Below are 19,350 nucleotides of genomic sequence, written 5' to 3'. Positions count from 1 at the left end.
GTGAGATCATAAGGAATAAGATAAAAGCAAAAGAGAAGAAAGAAAAATGAGTGACACCTTGTAAAGTTTCTATTGGCAAAGTCTACTCTTCTTACTTTGATTGTTTCTTTCTTATTGTTGTCTAGTGCTATTAATGGATGAAGTCCAAGATATTGCATCCATGCTTAAAAAGATCTAGAATACACATTATGATTTTTGAGGAAAAAAATACTAAAGGCCAAAAGAATGTTTTGGAATAAGTATATACTTTGCTTTGATATTCTTTCATAAATTAAAAAAAGGCAAATAATTGAAACTACCATACTGAGAAAACATACTAATAGACGTACGTATCTTACATCTTCAGTAAACCTAATCCTATAGGTAAAAAAGGAAGGTTTGTAATGTGTAGTATGAGATGAATAGATGAACATGATGGGCATTAAAAAACATGAAAGGAAATGTTTGAAACAATCAATTAAAAAAAGAGGGGTCTACAAACAGATATACTAATTAATAAACACGAGCAACCGTAATGTTTGCTTCCATATTCAAAATTTCAAAAGGTGGGATTTATTTGTTGTGTTGGTTTTGAGACTGTGGATGAACAAATCAATGCATTGAAAGTTGCACATATACTACTTTTTCTTTTTCTCTTCTTGCTTCTCACTTTACATCTGTAAAAAAAATTGCAATAAATTTCATATATACAACAACTTATTTGTAGAAAACAAAAAAAAAAAAAAAAAAAATAATGTCTTCACTTGCATTCCACATGGGCTCTCTAAACGTCAATTTTCCCAAATTTTCAGAATTAGGTGAGACATTATTAATAATAACCGAAAAAATAATCTAAATAATATTATGTCTTCCACTTAATTTCTTTAAACAAAAGCAGCTCCTCGTCCTTCCATGCCTAATTTTCATGATTTCTCAATCTTTTTTTAAATTTATAAAGGTCAATCACATGCGAATATAATTGAAATAGTGCATTTCACATAAGCAAAGAAATTGTAAAAAGGAAACCGAAGAAAGAAAGCAAAAACGAGAGGGGGTGTTTAAAAGAAAAACTAGATTAAGAATTACTAAAATGATTAACAAATGAGTGGGGATTTTGCTACTCCCAACGCGTAATTTTATCTGAAAATGTGTCGTCTCTAGAGTAGTAGTAGTTGAGATTCTTGCTGTTCTCCAACTAAAGATTATAATTTTATAAAAAAAAAAAAAGAGAAAAGAAAATAAAAATAAAAAGATGGATCAAAAACGAGATCCCCTTTTTCGAAATCCGAATAATGTTTTTATTTTTATTTTTTAAAGTGTCTCTTTCTCATGATTTAGGATTCCAACCCTCTCCTTTACCCCCTCTTGTTCTCTCCATATTCCTTCTTTAGAAAGAGATTGGCTCTTTGGTTTCTTCTGTCTCAGTAAGTGATCAGAGCTTTCTTTTCCTCACCGCTGTCTCCTCCCATTAATGGCGTCTGAGAAATCTAGCTCCAAGGGTCAAGCATGGTGAATAGCTTAGCTAACACTGATTCTACTAAATAAATTATTTACTAGTATTCTAAATTTATAATATATGCCTTATAGAGAAATTTCTTTGTTTTCCCTTATGATGATGCAGGTTTTGTACGACTGGGTTACCTAGCGACATTGAAATCGAAGTTGATGACATGACGTTCCATCTCCATAAGGTTCTTGTTCATTATATACTAAACACCTCTGCCTCTGAGAGATTTGTCTTCTTCTTCGCCTTTTCTCAGCTCATTTTGTTTTTCGTTGCTTTCCACAGTTTCCTCTCATGTCAAAGAGCAGAAAACTTCACAGGTTGATTACAGAGCAAGAGACTAGATCTTGTCCCATGGCCCTAACTGTCACCGACCCTAAAGTAGAAGATACTGACATGAAAGGTAAAGGCCACGAGATCGAGGATGAACAAGTAGTAGTAGAAGAAGAGCAAGAGATAGAGATGGAGGAAGATAATGGTTATCCCCACATAAAGCTCGAGGACTTTCCCGGGAGTTCAGAGAGCTTCGAGATGGTGGCAAAGTTCTGCTACGGCGTCAAGATGGACCTCTCTGCTTCCACTGTTGTACCACTTCGTTGCGCCGCCCAACACCTTGAAATGACGGAAGAGTATTCACCTGATAACCTGATTTCCAAAACCGAGAGGTTTCTCTCTCATTCCGTCTACAAGAGCTTGCGAGAATCCATCCAAGCTCTCAAAGCGTGCGAGTTAGTCTCATCTTTAGCCGGATCGCTTGGTATAACTGAACAGTGCATAGCGTCCATCATCTCCAGAGCTTCCTCAGCTGATCCCTCTCTTTTCGGATGGCCTGTAAACGACGGCGGCACCGATCTACAACTTATCCCCGGCGGCGCGGGGAAAACTCGAAAGAAACAGAGTAGAGATTCGAGTATGGAGCTGTGGTTTGAAGATCTGGCGCAACTGAGCCTTCCGATCTTCAGAACTGTGATCCTATCAATGAGATCAGGAGATCTGAGCTCAGACATCGTAGAGAGCTGTTTGATTTGTTACGCTAAGAAGCACATTCCCGGAATCTTACGTTCTAACCGGAAACCGCCATCGTCATCTTCAACAACAGCAGTGTCTTCAGAGAATGAACAGAGAGAGATACTAGAGACGATAACCTCTAATCTTCCATTAGATAAAAGCTCAATCTCTTCAACCACTAGATTCCTCTTCGGCTTACTACGAACAGCCATCATCCTCAACGCCTCCGAGACTTGCCGTCATCTCCTTGAGAGAAAGATCGGATCGCAGCTAGAACGAGCCACGCTCGACGATTTGCTCGTTCCGAGTTACTCGTACCTCAACGAGACATTATACGACGTCGATTTGGTAGAGAGGATCTTAGGCCACTTTCTCGACACCTTGGAGCAATCGAACTCCGCCATAGTCGAAGCTGATGGACGATCTCCGTCGGTGATGCTCGTCGGGAAACTAATGGATGGATTTCTCGCGGAGATAGCATCGGATGCGAAACTGAAATCGGATAAATTCTACAATCTAGCCATCTCACTCCCAGATCAAGCTCGTCTCTACGATGACGGTCTTTACAGAGCTGTCGACGTTTATCTAAAGGTGATCTACTTAACTACATTCATCTCGGAGGAGATCTGAGAATTATTGGATCTGATTTTTATATTAAAATTTAATTTATGTGGAATCTCATATAATAGGCGCATCCATGGGTATCGGAAGCAGAGAGGGAGAAGATATGCGGCGTGATGGATTGTCAAAAACTGACTCTCGAAGCATGCACACACGCCGCGCAAAACGAGCGGCTTCCGCTGAGAGCCGTCGTACAAGTCCTCTTCTTCGAGCAGTTACAGCTCCGGCACGCGATCGCCGGGACGTTACTAGCGGCACAATCGCCGTCACCGTCAACGGAGCCGAGACCGTCAGGAGTAAGGAATCTAGCGATAACGACCGAAACAGTAACGGAAGAAGAGGAAGGCGATGAAAGGAGAGGAGGAGAACGACAGGTGGTGGACGCGGGGAAACGGAAGAAGACGGTGAGAGAGAATCAGGTACTTCGCTTGGATATGGATACGATGAGGACGCGTGTTCACCGGTTAGAGAGAGAGTGTTCCAACATGAAGAAAGTGATTGCTAAGATTGATAAAGAAGGAGGTTCATCACCGGCGACGGCGACGACTGATCGGCCGAGAAGTTGGTCGATTACGAAGAAATTGGGTTGTAAATTCAAGACACAGGTCTGCGATTCACAAGAGGCGACGATGGTTAATCATAGATCACGACGTTCTTGAATTGAATTGAGTTTTCGAATTGATTAAATAAAATTTTTTTTTTTAGTTATGAGAATCATAAAGCATATTATTGTGATTCTTGGATTTTTAGTTTTTTATTTTTTAATTTTTTTTAATTAAATCCTTCTTGCTATGCCAATATGCATTGCTCTGTCTCTACACAACCGTTTTGACTAGTTTCGTCGTACCTTTTGATAACGGAAATAAATTCGAAAATAGTAATTTGGCAAGCCCAAGGCCCAAAGCTCTGTCTCTATAATTTAGTAAGTATTAGAGTATAGACGTCTCTAATGTCTAAAATTTATATTTAAAAATTTACTTAAGATATCCATAATATGACCAATGATGATAGTCTTATCCAAATTCGACAAACTAACTCACTGGAAAATGTGTTAATTTAAAATAACATTTACTTTCTACCTTGCTTTTTGCCACCTTCTTACTGAAATAAAAATGTTAATCAGAAGAAATATATTTTTTTAAAAATCAGTATATAACACATACACCACAACCAAAAAAAAAATTTCTGATTCTCATTAAGTAATTTGGAGACTATTGGAATATACAAATTTAAACAGTCTAAATTATGTAATAGTATTATTTTGATATTATACAAATATGAATAAGCTAAATCTTGTTAATATGCATCATTTATAAGTCTATCATATTCGATAATGAAGTTTTTTCTTCAACATTTGACAATTCATACAAAACCAAGTCTTTTGAACTTATTTGAAATCATTTATTCATTCATTCATTAAATTCATTTATGATGTACATTATAATGCATCTTCGACTAGTGTTGTGCTTGAGTTCCAAAACATCATAATTTTGTAGAAAACTATCTCAAATTGATTAATGTCATTTTTAAAAGATAATGCATAAAAACTCTTTAATATGCATAACTCAAACATATTTTGTACAAAACTATCCTTGTATTATGCATATCATTTGTCCAAATCAAGATTACAAAGTTGATAATATCAAAACATTATTATTATAATAGAAATTGTTAGAAATAACTTTTTATGAGTATTTATTTGTTTGATGAAAGCCCAATAAAGAGCTCATCTAGATCTTAGCCATAATCCAACAGCTGCTGATCATTCAATCCTACAATCAATAATTGACGTTAAATAAAACCAAATTGAATGTGTGTTTCTCGAGACTTATTTTTACTTGGATCTAGTGTTATTTTGTTTCTTGTGTGTTCATGTGTCGATTAATTTAGGATGTGTTTGTGTGTTCATATGTCTACTGATCATTCAATCCGACAATCATTAATTTTTGACGTTAAATAAAAACAAACTGAATATGTGTTTCTGGAGACTTGTTTTATTTGGATCTACTGTTATTTTGGTTTTTGTGTGTTTATGTGTCTGATTAATTTAGTGTGTGTTTTTGTGTTAAAAATTAGTTTTTTTCTTTTTATAGATTAAAGAGAATATTATTTAAAAGAAAAAAAAATTGTATTTTTCAAATCCTCCTGATTAGTACCAACTCAAAACAAGAAGCACACTGTCTATCTAAAACTGGGCCGTAAGTATGGGTTTCAAAGTCGGTGAGGTTAGCAAATTGCTCAGTTCAAGAGAGATTGTTTAAAATTTAGGGACTCCTCCCCGTTTAACGCATATCCATGTGGAATGCACGCCGTTTTGAATGGAAAGCAGCTGAAGACTACGCGCTGTTCAGAATCATCGAGAGTAGGACTTCATGTCGTTTTTAGTAAAAACCCTACTTGTGTTTTTTTTTTCTTTGTTTGCTATAAAATTGATCGGCTTCCGCCAAAGCTAATACGCAATTAGTACAATTCGTGTTCCGAGTTAAAAAAAAAAAAAAGCTTAAAACTCTCTCTGCTAATTTTCCTAGAGTTCCGTCTCTTCTTCTTGACTTGTTAACGTTTTTAATTTCTTCCTAATCGGTTTTGGCTACTAGATTTGGTTTTAAAATTATGCAATTGTTTTTTTGATTGAAAAGAAAATTCTCAGTGATGAAGAAACAATAGATGACGAGTCCGATGAAATCCATTCATTAAAATCGTGGGGACAAACGAGGCATTTGTCTGAGAGGATTTGCTTTTTATTCGTTCGTAGTATTTGTTATTAGTTAGATCTCAGTTTTTTAGGTTTAGGAAAAAAATAGAAAGAGGGGTTTCTCAGTGATGAAGAAACAATAGATGACGAGTCCGATGAAATCCATTCATATAAATCATGGGGACAATCGAGGCATTTGTCTGAGAGGAATCCCTTCTTTTTTTTTTTTTTTTACTCTCAATTGATCGATTTCTTACCACTATCTGTTTACACCTAATTAAAAAAAAAAAAAAGTTGATTGAAGAAGAAGAAGAAGGTGGAAGGCATGATGAGGATTGTTTATTGTCATCTGATATCTATTGATGAATATATACCTCCTACTCATTCTGAGTGCCTTGTCTCTCTCTCTCTCTCTCTCTCTCTTCTTTTTATTTTTCAAGTTTATATATTCGTTTTCAGTAGTAATTCCGATTCTACTTTGAAGACGACGACGCTAAGGAAGAATACATCTACTTTAAAGTTAACCAGTCAGGACCAAATCAGAACTAATGGACCAGTACTTCTCATATGACAATGTAACAAAGATTAAGAAACACACGAATAATACGTATCAACAGCACTAAAACTTGTTAACAACTGTAATTATTCTCGTATTGACCAATATGACATTGTAACATTAATGAAGAAACACACGACTATATGCATCAACAGCACTAAAACTTGTGAACCCAACCCACTAGAATTATTTATAACCAAGTCTGGTTCTGGTTTATGCTATGATAACTTGGTTCTTAATAATAAACCAATGTTGAAAGCAGACTGTGACCAATGTTGATATTAGGATGACACTCTGCATTCCTGAAGCTTGGATTCTCATAATTCTGATTCAGACTCTAATCGAAGGATCCTTAAATAGTTAAATATTAGCCTATGAGTATTGAGGACCAAACGTCAACTGTATAATATGTTGAAGATCAACTGGCGTGGACTGTGGACACAAAAAAACTAGTGGGCTGAGCCATTTAAATCACATGTACCCCTCCTTTGAAAGCCTTCAAAAGTAAAACATGTTCGAGAAAAATTAAAGTACTCGAGTGAATGTGCATCAATGGCCCATTAGCTCAGTTGGTTAGAGCGTCGTGCTAATAACGCGAAGGTCGCAGGTTCGAAACCTGCATGGGCCATTTTTTTATTTTTCACAACCATTATGTTATATTACATGTCAGCATCCCTGACTGAGACAGTATCCATATCTCCACTTCAGATTCCGACACGTGGCAACAAATAAAACCAGACATTCCGATTCTCACGAAACAAACCAATCAAAATCCTCGCCTTATCCCAATCTTATCTAAGCGTTTTGATTATTACTCTTTAGTCTTTACTTGGCTCTCTCAGCTTTGGATCACACACACACACACACACACAAAAAACTCGAAACCATCTGAGACACTTTGTGGCCATGGCTGCCTCTCTCCAATCCGCCGCCACGTTCCTCCAGTCGGCGAAGATCTCCACCGCTCCTTCTCGCGGCAGTGCTCACCTCCGGTCGACTCAGACCGTCGGCAAGTCTTTCGGGCTAGAAACTTCTTCTGCTCGCCTCACTTGCTCCTTCCAATCTGACTTCAAGGACTTCGCCGGAAAATGCTCCGACGCTGTCAAAATCGCCGGATTCGCTCTTGCCACCTCTGCTCTCGTTGTCTCGGTAACTTTCTTTAATCGCCTACACATCTACTCTCTCACAGTTTCGTCTTCGATAAAGATCATTATTATGAACTATAGATTAATCAAGAAACAGAGAACAAGAGTTTTTATTTTTTTGCTTTTATATGTGATAGCATAATTCTGATTTGCAATTTTGCATTATTCGAAGTCATCTCACATGCGATACAAATACATTGGTTTGTATTGAACTGAAAACATAGCGGAACCACCTAAACCAATAACGTATTAGGATTAGCGTAATATATTCCAGTTCTTGTAATCTTCGATTCAGTCTTGTTGGATGGATCAGTTGAATTAAAGTGGTTTGTTTCTCGTGTAATGAAAGGGAGCTAGTGCAGAGGGAGCTCCGAAGAGACTGACCTACGATGAGATTCAGAGCAAGACATACATGGAAGTCAAAGGAACTGGAACAGCTAACCAGTGCCCAACTATTGACGGTGGCTCTGAGACATTCTCAATCAAGCCCGGAAAGTACGCTGGCAAGAAGTTCTGCTTCGAGCCTACTTCATTCACTGTCAAGGCAGAGAGTGTAAGCAAGAACGCTCCTCCTGAGTTCCAGAACACCAAGCTCATGACCCGTCTCACCTACACCCTTGACGAGATCGAAGGACCCTTCGAGGTTGGATTTCGCTTCTACTGCAAGAAACTGTTTGTGATTAGGGTTACGGTTTGTGATTTGATTAATTTGTTTTGAGCAGGTTGCTTCAGACGGAAGCGTCAACTTCAAGGAAGAAGATGGAATCGACTACGCCGCAGTCACTGTTCAGCTTCCAGGAGGCGAGCGTGTGCCATTCCTCTTCACAGTAAAACAGCTTGACGCCTCAGGCAAACCAGACAACTTCACCGGAAAATTCTTGGTTCCATCGTACCGTGGCTCTTCTTTCTTGGACCCAAAGGGTCGTGGTGGATCCACAGGATATGACAACGCAGTGGCATTGCCAGCTGGAGGCAGGGGAGACGAGGAGGAGCTTGTAAAGGAGAACGTGAAGAACACGGCAGCTTCTGTGGGAGAGATCACTTTGAAAGTGACAAAGAGCAAGCCGGAGACAGGAGAGGTGATCGGAGTGTTCGAGAGTCTACAGCCGTCGGATACTGACTTGGGTGCTAAGGTACCAAAGGATGTGAAGATCCAAGGAGTGTGGTATGGTCAACTTGAGTGATACATGTTATTATATTTCTGTTGATTGTGTTTGATGGATAATGACAACATCATTTGATGCTTTCTTCCTTTATCTCTTTCATAAAAAAATGCACATGCGTAAGATCTTGAATTTTCTGTATATCCATGTCCGTTCTCGTCAAAACAGTACCAATTGTAACCTTATGGTTTATGATGAGAAAAACTGTAATAGCATAAATTGTTCGTTGCAAACAAATTTGGTTAGGAATACGAACTTAAACCAAACCGATTTTGTTGTACATATGTAGATTGGTACATATAATCTGTAACAAAATTCAGTCTAATTCGAACCAAGTCAAAATGTTCATGAACAAAAAATCTGGTACGTTTGTTGATACAGTCTACATTGTATAATGTTTGGGCCTTAAAACATGTTATCACTTATCATCAGTCCTTAACCTGATGGGCTTTCTTGTTGATAGTCAAATTCAAAATTTCAGTTTATATATAGAACTCCATTCGATAATAAACAAATATGTAATGGCACTTCTGTTGTATATTTAAATTAGTTATATGCATCCAGTGGCGAATATGGAAATATAATGATTTTATTTCTTGAAAATAATTTAGTCTAATCATCTTGATCATTACGCTGTATTTATTGTGCATGGGGTGTGAATCTATTAAACAAAACACAGTGTTTAACTTATAAATTAGTATTAAATAGATTTGTCTGTGTTTTGTCTTATACATCTCGAAACATGAATGAACACAGACAATTACGTTGGCGTGGGACACAGCACATAACAACTGCAGATCACAGACAGATTCTCTCTTAAGTATCAAATGATTAATTAATTAAACCAATGGTATTTGTAGTATACATAATTAGTTTGATTTTTTTATCTTCCTGGGGACATAATTCTATTTTATATATATTAGAGAGATCAATTTCATCGCAATGTATACTACAAATCTTTACATTCAGTCGGCCAAAATTTTATAGATTCTTGTAACAGTTGATTGTGTATAAGCGTGTGTTAACGTTAGTGCCACCTAATCACATGTTCGTAATCCAAAATATATCACTACGGGAGAGTATATTGTTTTGAAGAGTTTAATTAAAAGAGAAACGATCAGTTTCATTAAAAAGAATATTAAGACAAGTGACAAAGAACTTTAAAATGAATCACCAAAAAAAATATAATTTCAAATAGCAACAAACATATGCCTCGTGATAGAAATGGGTCAATCGTAAGCAAAATTGTATTATTGCCTAGTTTCACCTCATAGAATAACTATTGTTGGCCTTATGCCCATTCGTCATTACCGTGGCAAATTAATATCCACAAGACCTACTGACGAACCATTATTTAATTATCAAATCAAAATGGTTATAGGAACTTGGGACAAGTTTTAGACGTATATAAAGCTATTCAATATCGGACAAAAGTTTAAATAGTTAAAAATTGACATGCATTCATAAATTAGACATAGGTGGAGACGTGGGTGATTTAAATCCAACAAAAACCTAAGGAAGCAAACAAACAAACAAAAGAAAGAAAGTGAAAAGATATTTCTTCTCTGAGTGGGTGTGTAAATTAATTGTTTAATTTGAGCTATTCTATATTCAGAAAGTATAAAGCTGGTAAGGAAATTAGATATTTAATTGTCGACTAAAAAATAAAAATATATTTTTTACTTATATAAGTATACTTAAGAAACTTTAATAATAGAGCAAATGATATATTTTAAAAGTGTGATAAGTCCACTTTAACACAAAAAGAAAGACGATACTCTTCAACTAAATCGACCTGAATGTGAATGAGATCATTAAAGTAAGCAAATATAATATCGTAAACACAAATACAAACTTAAATTCTTTACAGCTTTTCGCATATCGTCCAAATTCAACATAAAAGATATAGGATTTCAATAATGTTGGAGGTTTTCATAAATGCCACATTCATGCAAAATCAAGAAGAAGAAGAGAAGAAAAAAAGTAATAATAAAAAAATGAAGGTAGGTGACTCTTGTATCTACCAAAAGGGTCCAAAAAAAAAAAGAATCTAATCACACATGCATGGCCAGAGTCAGAGTAGTCCCTATTGTCTTCACGTGAGATCTAACCCACCGGTGACGCTAAACCTCCGGCCAACTCAATCTTGTCTGCTTGCCGGTCCTGCATCTGTCTGCCACGTGGTCCCTTCCTCCTTCACCACCTATGCTCCTTCCTCTCTCATTCTTCGCCACGTTCTCTCTCCTCATTTCCCGTTATACCCCCTTCACGCTATGGGTCCGTTTTGACAAGACAATAATCCAGCGTGAGCTGTTATGTTTAGTTGTTATCACTACACGACACATCCAACGTGGACTTAGATTCTCGATGTTGTCTTCTTCTTCTTTCGTATAATATATAAACTCGTCACAAGGTAGTCTCTTTCATATTCACAATCACAACACACAACACTAATAAACTTACACTCAAGAGTACAAAGAAGTATCCAGAGAGTTAACAAACGTTTTCCAATACTAAGTGAAAAAAATGGGAGCTTGCGTTTCACATGAATCTTCAAGGAGCGATTCAGCGAAGCTTATATTGCTGGACGGTACTTTACAAGAGTTCTCAACTACGGTCAAAGTTTGGCAGATTCTGCAGAAGAACCCTACGTGTTTCGTCTGTAACTCAGACGAAATGGATTTCGACGACGCCGTTTCAGCTGTAGCCGGCAACGAGGAGCTCCGATCAGGACAGCTTTACTTCGTCTTACCTCTGACGTGGCTCAATCATCCGTTAAAAGCGGAGGAAATGGCGGCCTTAGCTGTTAAAGCTAGTTCAGCTTTAACCAAAAGCGGCGGAGTCGGTTGGGTTTCCGGCGACGGAGATGCATCGGTTTCGGAAAAAACTTACCAAAAGAAAAATATCGCCGGAGTGAAGACGAACGGTGGTGGTGGAAGAGGTTGTGGCAAAGGGAAGAGGCGATTTACGGCTAACTTGACCACCATCGCCGAGTAGCTGCAACTAGCTAGCTATGGTCAAATTTTAGTTATTTTGAGGAAAAAATAATTCGACCAAGACGTATAAACTGTAATTAGGCATGTTTGACTTTTTTTTTTTTGGAGAAAAACAATTTATCCAATTAAATAGATCCTTTTTTTTTTATTGCATAAAAATTGAGAAATGGGCACGATCGAGGATGATATAGATTCCATTGATGTGATTCCTATCTTAATAATGACAATGCAATTTCATATGTATATATATATATGAATCCTTTCATGCGTAATGGTTACTCTTCTCATCAATGTTCGTGAATCTCTCTCTAATTAACAACCGGCAAATCGGTCCGTCGCGATTTAACCTAGTTTTGGTTAAAGGAAAATATCCAAACCGAAAACTGAGTACCAGACTGAACGAATTGTTTGTTTTTTTTCTAAGAAACAAGATAAGGATTAGTTAATGATAAAGATATGCTTTGAATTTGATGATGTAGTTGTTATGGTCCATTCTTACTTCTCTTCTGCATTTTTTTTTTTATCACATATTTTTGCATCCGGGACTACATAACACACAAAACACTACAATGTGACAACAACAAAAACGACCGAGTAAAAAACTATAAAGACAACTACATTTCAAATTATTTGTTGCCACCACTAAAAATGAAAATCTTGTTTTATTTTTCTTAAATTTTGTCTTTGGGGGTTGCATCTGCACCACATAAAAAAAAAAAAAAAACACAATAATACAAAGTTACAAACGAAACAGTCATGGAAATATCAAAGCCATGATTGGAGGATATTCTTTGATTAGATGTTGAACAACAACAATAATTAAAATGTGTATAGTTTGGCAAAAAAAAAAAAAAAAAATTGAGGCAAAGAGGACTGGACCCAGATTGGCCCTATAAGCATTAATGGGCCTGAAAGTAACAAAAACACAAAGAAATTAAATAAAGTTGGGTATCTGTCTGTCACATGCAACACAGACAACTTGAGTCGATCAATCAAGCCATTCACATGCCATGATCCTCTCTCTTCCTATTATTATTATTATCTTGTCTCCTTCCACTAATCCCATATATTTTCTCCATTATACATCTCTAATTATCTCCTCTTTAACATATAGTACTTTTAATTACATTTCTTTATATAACATTCGTGACTATATAATAAACTGAATACTGATCTTTTCCAGGTTGCGAATAAACCAAGAATGGCTTTAACCCATCACATCATCCTCGTGGCACTTCTTGCCATCTCCGTCACAGCCGTCTCCCGAGCGGCTATACTGAAACCAGAACAAACCGTTCCTCTTACTACTCCTCCACCTCCGGCAATCTCAGCGGCGGCTAAAGACTTCACCGATGCGCACAACAAGGCGAGAGCCACGGTCGGTGTTCCGCCTCTAGTTTGGAGCCCGACGCTGGAAGCTGCGGCGAATAGGTTGGCTCGTTACCAGAGGAACCAGAAGAAGTGTGAGTTCGCGAGTCTTAACCCTGGGAAATACGGCGCGAACCAGCTCTGGGCAAAGGGTTTGGCCGTGACACCGTCTCTTGCGGTGGAGACTTGGGTGAAGGAGAAACCTTTCTACAATTACAAGTCAGACGCGTGTGCTGCAAACCACACGTGCGGGGTCTATAAACAAGTCGTGTGGAGAAACTCTAAAGAGCTCGGCTGTGCTCAAGCCACGTGTACTAAAGAGTCAACGATTTTGACCATTTGTTTTTACAACCCTCCGGGGAATATAATTGGCCAAAAGCCTTATTAAGCACAATTTGATTTATAAGCTTGGATTAATAAAAATAGTTAAATTTTTTTAGTTTTTTTTTTTTTTTTTTGCCAGTTTCAGTTTTTGGAATTATATAAAAATCGAATAATGTGCTATGATCTGACTGATGATGTTAAGATGTGTATTACAATATTAATAATTGAAAATGCCAAGTAACTGTGAGGAGACAAGATCCAATCATCGCTCTACTTCCATATCAGAGAGACAGAACCAACATTATCATAATCAGATAGTGGGAGTGGGCATTCATAGACAGCGATATCTTATCCATATATTTACACTGGGAATGATTTCATTTGGCAGCTTCTCTAAGAATAAGATATCTATATGTAAAGCTGTGAGGGATCCAATCAATTGGTTTGCGTGATTTACTACCAGATTGACATCTCTTTAGACACTTTCTTGAAGACTCCGGTATACTCCGGTTAACCATCTCTGTCAAACCCGCAGGACATAAACCGGAGTCTTTTGCAAACGTCTCCACCAGCTTTGGCAATAGGATTCTCTGCTTTCGTATGCTTAAGTTCATTCTTATGTACTCTTCTTTCGACGTTTCGAGCTCTTGCCGGATTTTTTTCGGTGTATATACACGAACCTGTTTTGAAACAAAGAGACTTCAGTTTTTTCTATAGCATCAAAGGATTTTAAGTGTTTCATAATATCAAAGGTAAGTACCGCTGGATCGGAGTGGCTGCCTGAAGTAAGCGCAAAATGTAGGAGAGGCTCGGGATGCTCGATTGCGTAAGCTAATCTTTCATCTCCTGCTTTGAACTTCCTCGAAGCAAACAGTAGTCTAAGCCACTAAAAGAGAGATGAAAAGGAGAAATGTTTCACTTTCTACGCTTTTGTGCTTTGAAGAGAATAGTTTCAAAGTTTCATAATTTCTATGGTGTACCTGTCCAGGATGAGACATTTTGCATCCAAGAATCGTACTTTGTATCGCTTCAGCACTAACTGTGTGTCCACCAACGTTATATGCAGCCTGGAAAAATGCAAAATCTTGATAATTTCAGAATCTAGAAAATGATAGTTCAACTGTGTTTATTCTCTCCTTCCAAGAGATGTTTGTTACCTTGAGTAGCAGTAGGACTCTCTTCACATTGTTCTGTGGAATCCCATAAGCTAAAAAGGCCTAAAAGAGATTTGAATGTAATTTCGATAAGAAACCAAATATCTAGACGTTGAGAAAATGAGATTGGTTCTTGAAAGATAGGACTTTACATGCATCACAAGTGCATTGTGCACATTTATCCAGAACGCTAGCTTCTCTTCATGTTTTAACTTCCTTGGATCTACTTCCTCCAATCTACTGATGAGCGATCTGCAAAAGTTTAAACATTTTCAAGATTATGCATCAATAGATCCCAATTCACATCCAATCAAATTCTAGCCTATATGTAACAACTTAAATGTCTCAAAGGACCAGCTTTAGTCTCTAAGCAAATCTCAAAGTGACTCACTTGAAGTCTTGCAGAAGATCTTCAACCTCACTGGCCTTTTTGGCGTCTCTGTAAATGCAAAGCACTTCAACAATGCTGCTGTAAGGTCCACTGAAGTCCTTTTCTCCTTCTACATGGAAAGAGTTATCTAACCGAACATCAAAAGAGGAAATGTTTCCGAATCCAGGGCTCGATGTATCATATTGGTCAGAAGGCGAAAATGCACTCGATGATAAAGACGAGTTTGGAGATGAAAGCCCACGATGTAGTACAGATGGCGGCTCTGCAAGCTTGCAATATATTTCTGACATACACTTGACCATTCCTTCAGATAACTTGTTGGGTGTCTCTGGAACATGATCCGAGATTCGGGTGCCAAGATGTTCAGCTAGACTGATTAGATTTTCTCCATTCTGCACATACAACGGTTGGGAGTGACAAGAGCGGATGGTTTTACCCCAAGAATCTTCTGGAGAAGCTTTTCTACTCTCAAATGCCGAACGTTGGGAGTGACTACGGCGAAAACTGGAGTCTACCTGGTCTCGGTCAGCCGCAGGAATCTTTGTTTTCTGTGATTGATCTTGACTATCACCAAGCAGAGCATTAGTAGGCTGCTCTGTATTTGAGGGGGTATCATCATCTTCACAAAAGTCTAGACGCCTTCTAGGGGTTGTTACAGGAGGAGATTTTGGCTTCTTGTTCTCTGAATTTGGTGATACAGAAGTGATTTGCTGTTCAAAGGCTTTTCTATACAATGAAAGAAGATACTGTTCCAAATGTATGACCTCCATCTCCAGAACAGCAATGTCTTTGATTAAATCAGTAGCTGGCTGAAGAGAAAAGAAAAACCAAGAACGCATCTTTATAATGCACAAAGCTCATTTCTAGAAAAGAATATTTAGTTTTGGGAAGTGTAAGTAACTACTGACCTTAGGCATGGGAATGTCATTTGTTTCACTCAATATGTAAGAAGAGGCTGTTCGATAACCTAACGCCTTCTCTAAGGCACAACGAACCATAAACTGATCTTGTAATCTAGTCTCCAGCTGACTAATCTGTGATTCCAATCATAGGAATAATAAGGTAACTGAAACTAACCAACCGAACAAAAGGACCAAGTAAGTAGAAAAGAAAAACGTAAACATTACCTCTTGCTTCAATGAAGTTTCGGTGTTTGAATGATATTGACTACGCTTGGATTCATTTGAACGACCCATGTCCTAAACCAAGTCAGACAAACATCCATAAACGATTCACAGAAGTGGTTGTTTAATAAGAAATAGAAACAGCTTTGGACTCACTTTCCACTTATAAGAGAGATTAATTTCTCACAAATTTGATACCAGAATAAAGGAAATTCATTTAAAAGTAATATAGGGAAAGACAAATAAGAAAGATACAAAGAAGTCTAGCGAAACATATGTGTAAAGGCTTTTTTCACAAAAAAGATGCAAAAGAAAAAAGCAGCTTGGGGGAAAAAAAAAGATACTTATTAGTCAAAGAAACATAAAGATAAATCCAAGAAGAGCAAGAATGATGTCTCAGCGTCTTAGGCTGTTCTTTAACAAATACCAATACACTTTATCTCAACTTTAACAAGTAAAAAAAGCAAAAAAGAGATGATCCTACTCACCAGCTTGATTCGTTGAGAGGCTTCATGAGAACCATTTGAGGTTTTATGATCTCCCTCACCTCTTTTCTTTTCTGGAAAGCTGGCACTGTGCAAAAAGAGCATTTGCCAAAGAATCAATCTTATAAATCCAAATTGTATCAGACAAAATTTAAAACGTTAAAATCTTCACCAACTACACTTGCATTATCTAAACGTTTTTTTAACAACGAACAAGAGAAGATCTGATTGATAATTTGCAATCATATAACTCTTTCAAATCCCCAGTTTCTGCCTTAACCCAACCAAGCAAAGGATTCCATTAATAGCAAACAGTGACACATTTAGAGAAATCTACAAAAATTACAAGGCAAAAACAAATAAAAGTAGTTGTTACAATAACGAACTATAGAGAGTAGACAGCTTACCTCTTTGAACGCTTGTGATGTTGGACCATCCTCAAATCCAACATTCTACCACCTCCACCACCTACCCCAAATCCCATATATGCGATATGTCTCAGAACTATCACAAAAGGAGCTGACTTTTTCTCCTTAACCAAAAGAGTTAATGTAAATGCTTCAAGAGATCGTAGCAGAGGTTCGGCTAGAAACCCATAATAAAAGCTTCTACTTTAAAGGGAAAAGTTGGGGACTTTTTGAAGAAAAGGCAAGTGAATCTTCTTCTTCTTCACCTGTGACTGTGAGAGAAAGAGGCCAATGGAAACTCTTAACTTTGCGAATCTTCTCTATCTCTTTTTTAGCAATAGTAATAAAGGAGGAAACTTTTTAGTATAAACATTAAAAATGGACAAAAGAAGCGTGGTGGGTTTTCAATTGAAGAAGAAAAGTTTTAGCTTTAGCTTCATGTTTCATGGAAACAATGGTTGTGAGAAAGAAGAGAGGCGACTCGTGTCAAAAGACTAGTCACCAATGTGTGTGTACACGACCCCACGAGTCGTCTAATTCTCAACCAAATCGGCCAAAATAAAGAGAGAGAGAGAGAGAGAGAGAGAGCTTTCTACATAAGATGGTCTAAATCAGAAATAGACAAGAGTGTTTTTTTTGCCTTGAAAATAAAAGTTACTGTGGTGCTTATGGATGGTGACCAAACTAGTTTTATAAATTAATTTATCTTAACTATATATTACATGTTCATGTGTATTAAAATAATATTTACCCCATTTCTGTTTCTTGATACAACCTTATTTTAATAGATTAGCTGATGGTTGATTCAATACTTTCATGCGTTAGTTAAAAAAAAATACATTCATGAGTTATTAATTTTAACAACTAAAGATATATAGATGATAATAAGGAGACATAACTAAATAATTTTGATGGGGGTTGATAGATTCTTCCTTGTTGGCAAGCAAGTCAGAGTTGTTGACCGTCCCTCTAACTCCTCCACAGTTCTTGAATCACATTCACATGGCCCCTAAGCACGATAATATATTCCTATCTTAATTTAAATTATTCTCTTACCAAATTTCTATTGAATCACATATTATTTTCCACTAAATTTTGGATGAGTAGGTTAAAAAAAAAATTTACCACGCAGCAGCCATAACAGAGGAGGTGATGGTTAGATGGTACGTACACTACACTGAGACAATATATTCACCGAACACATAATACTAGTATGCACTATGCAATAATAAACCCGTGAACCCATTTTCTCGTTTCTGAAAAGCCAAAACAAAAACAAAAGTCACCGCTATAACATTAAATAAAATCCACCCGAAACCAAGGACATATCGTCGAATGCTTCCAAACACAGTATCAAAAAAGGATTTGTAAAAAAAATGGGGCAGCAAAGGCAAAAGTAAGAAGAATAAAGTGTGATAAAATTCCAAATGTAACTCGCTCAACAGATAAATATGATGGAAGAGGACAGAATAGTGAAAAATAACTGACCTCAAAAGAAATGAAAGTAAAAAAGAAAACATCAAATTTTTGGAAAGATGATTCAAGCTTTTGGGTTCTTGTGACTTTGTGTCTACGTCTCTCTCTCTCTCGTGTTTTTTTTGGAGAGAGAGATATGAGAAAAATTGACAAATGCGATGTCCGGAATTTGTTTGTGTGTGAGAAGTGGACTTCCGTTTGTCAAAGAATCCACACAAGAAAAATTAAAGTGTCATTATAAAATTTAAAATGTGAAAGCATGAAAGGTTTTTTTTTTTTCTTATTATTTTTTTTTTTAAAATTCTTGTGTGTTCCTCCGAAGATCAATGCAGAAAAAAAGGTTGTGGGACAATCCAGGTCTTCTCTCTATATTGTCGTCATGTTTCCAACTAGTCGTTATAGAAAGAAAATAAAAACACAGACACACACACAACGTTACGTATCCGATCCGATATTACTTTTGAAATCTATTATTTTTATTAGTATATTGGGTTGCATGTATATGAATATTTGTGATTGTTATGTTTGGTGAGTTTATGAGAGTAGGAGTGTTCTATGGTAAAAAACAAAAGAGAGCATTGGTAATGGTAAACTAACATATACCTTGTTTTTGGAGCTTATCACTAATCGCCTCGAATTCTGAATAACGTCGGACATATATTCACATTATCCCAGATATGTTATCTTAGCTTTTATATTCAAGAAAGGGATGCAATCTCTTCTTAAAACGGATTGATATACAAGGTACATTTTGTGGACTGATCCGGAGAAAAACAAAATGAAAGTTTTTAAGGTCAGAAGAGCGGCCTTTGGTGGTTGGGCCTTTGCTGCTAGGTTTTTTGGGTCTTTTTTATAATCCATTGACAGAATTCAATAATAACTGGTTATTTCAGACAGAACACTTTCGGTTGTGTTTGGTAATTTACTTACTGGTTAACGTTGGTTAAGAACATAAGA

The 19,350-nt window shown here is 36.9% G+C and overlaps 5 protein-coding genes and 4 non-coding genes across 9 annotated transcripts; 8 read left to right on the top strand and 1 right to left on the bottom strand.

Annotated features, from left to right (window-relative positions):
• The first annotated feature begins 1,351 nt into the window (after positions 1-1,351).
• On the top strand, positions 1,352-3,910 carry LOC104762915 (Phototropic-responsive NPH3 family protein). The gene is made up of 4 exons (XM_010486323.3): positions 1,352-1,488; positions 1,601-1,670; positions 1,769-3,082; positions 3,181-3,910. Exons 1-4 carry the CDS (start codon positions 1,451-1,453, stop codon positions 3,769-3,771), a joined length of 2,013 nt encoding a protein of 670 aa, XP_010484625.1. The 5' UTR covers positions 1,352-1,450; the 3' UTR covers positions 3,772-3,910.
• A 1,843-nt stretch (positions 3,911-5,753) lies between these two features.
• Positions 5,754-5,842, top strand: LOC147923195 (small nucleolar RNA SNOR75). Its single transcript, XR_015589964.1, has one exon. It is a non-coding gene; the product is annotated as a small nucleolar RNA SNOR75 (small nucleolar RNA).
• An 82-nt stretch (positions 5,843-5,924) lies between these two features.
• Positions 5,925-6,013, top strand: LOC147923194 (small nucleolar RNA SNOR75). Its single transcript, XR_015589965.1, has one exon. It is a non-coding gene; the product is annotated as a small nucleolar RNA SNOR75 (small nucleolar RNA).
• A 111-nt stretch (positions 6,014-6,124) lies between these two features.
• LOC147923193 (small nucleolar RNA Z105) lies at positions 6,125-6,194 on the top strand. The gene has a single exon (XR_015589828.1). It is a non-coding gene; the product is annotated as a small nucleolar RNA Z105 (small nucleolar RNA).
• A 720-nt stretch (positions 6,195-6,914) lies between these two features.
• TRNAI-AAU (transfer RNA isoleucine (anticodon AAU)) lies at positions 6,915-6,988 on the top strand. The gene has a single exon. It is a non-coding gene; the product is annotated as a tRNA-Ile (tRNA).
• Positions 6,989-7,200: 212 nt separating this feature from the next.
• PSBO1 (PS II oxygen-evolving complex 1) lies at positions 7,201-8,905 on the top strand. Its single transcript, XM_010486322.2, has 3 exons — positions 7,201-7,509; positions 7,855-8,148; positions 8,228-8,905. Exons 1-3 carry the CDS (start codon positions 7,267-7,269, stop codon positions 8,687-8,689), a joined length of 999 nt encoding a protein of 332 aa, XP_010484624.1. The 5' UTR covers positions 7,201-7,266; the 3' UTR covers positions 8,690-8,905.
• A 1,745-nt stretch (positions 8,906-10,650) lies between these two features.
• Positions 10,651-11,936, top strand: LOC104762913 (uncharacterized). Its single transcript, XM_010486321.2, has one exon. The coding sequence runs from the start codon at positions 11,195-11,197 to the stop codon at positions 11,663-11,665; it is 471 nt and encodes a 156-aa protein (XP_010484623.1). The 5' UTR covers positions 10,651-11,194; the 3' UTR covers positions 11,666-11,936.
• Positions 11,937-12,865: 929 nt separating this feature from the next.
• LOC104762911 (CAP (Cysteine-rich secretory proteins, Antigen 5, and Pathogenesis-related 1 protein) superfamily protein) lies at positions 12,866-13,471 on the top strand. The gene has a single exon (XM_010486318.3). The coding sequence runs from the start codon at positions 12,866-12,868 to the stop codon at positions 13,418-13,420; it is 555 nt and encodes a 184-aa protein (XP_010484620.1). The 3' UTR covers positions 13,421-13,471.
• Positions 13,472-13,548: 77 nt separating this feature from the next.
• Positions 13,549-17,626, bottom strand: LOC104762912 (uncharacterized). Its single transcript, XM_010486319.3, has 10 exons — positions 16,918-17,626; positions 16,514-16,598; positions 16,029-16,100; positions 15,810-15,935; positions 14,902-15,710; positions 14,663-14,762; positions 14,514-14,573; positions 14,337-14,423; positions 14,117-14,242; positions 13,549-14,036 (listed from the first exon to the last, which is right to left on the bottom strand). Exons 1-10 carry the CDS (start codon positions 16,992-16,994, stop codon positions 13,734-13,736), a joined length of 1,845 nt encoding a protein of 614 aa, XP_010484621.1. The 5' UTR covers positions 16,995-17,626; the 3' UTR covers positions 13,549-13,733.
• Positions 17,627-19,350: the final 1,724 nt, after the last annotated feature.

Source organism: Camelina sativa, chromosome 18 (genome assembly GCF_030686135.1).
Source record: "Camelina sativa cultivar CO46 ecotype springtype chromosome 18, ASM3068613v1".
Classification (NCBI taxonomy): Eukaryota; Viridiplantae; Streptophyta; class Magnoliopsida; order Brassicales; family Brassicaceae; genus Camelina; species Camelina sativa.
Note: the sequence above shows the minus strand (reverse complement) of the source record. Positions and strands in the feature narration are given on the sequence as shown.

Coding starts and splice junctions, on each gene's coding strand:
- LOC104762915 (XM_010486323.3), top strand. CDS start 1,451: ATGGCGTCTGAGAAATCTAGCTCCAAGGGTCAAGCATG. Junction 1,489..1,600: donor AGCTCCAAGGGTCAAGCATG/GTGAATAGCTTA, acceptor ATGATGATGCAG/GTTTTGTACGACTGGGTTAC. Junction 1,671..1,768: donor TGACGTTCCATCTCCATAAG/GTTCTTGTTCAT, acceptor TGCTTTCCACAG/TTTCCTCTCATGTCAAAGAG.
- PSBO1 (XM_010486322.2), top strand. CDS start 7,267: ATGGCTGCCTCTCTCCAATCCGCCGCCACGTTCCTCCAGTCGGCGAAG. Junction 7,510..7,854: donor CCTCTGCTCTCGTTGTCTCG/GTAACTTTCTTT, acceptor GTGTAATGAAAG/GGAGCTAGTGCAGAGGGAGC. Junction 8,149..8,227: donor AGATCGAAGGACCCTTCGAG/GTTGGATTTCGC, acceptor TGTTTTGAGCAG/GTTGCTTCAGACGGAAGCGT.
- LOC104762913 (XM_010486321.2), top strand. CDS start 11,195: ATGGGAGCTTGCGTTTCACATGAATCTTCAAGGAGCGATTCAGCGAAG.
- LOC104762911 (XM_010486318.3), top strand. CDS start 12,866: ATGGCTTTAACCCATCACATCATCCTCGTGGCACTTCTTGCCATCTCC.
- LOC104762912 (XM_010486319.3), bottom strand. CDS start 16,994: ATGGGATTTGGGGTAGGTGGTGGAGGTGGTAGAATGTTGGATTTGAGG. Junction 16,101..16,513: donor CCTCTCAACGAATCAAGCTG/GTGAGTAGGATC, acceptor GACTTGGTTTAG/GACATGGGTCGTTCAAATGA. Junction 14,763..14,901: donor GATCTTCTGCAAGACTTCAA/GTGAGTCACTTT, acceptor AAACTTTTGCAG/ATCGCTCATCAGTAGATTGG.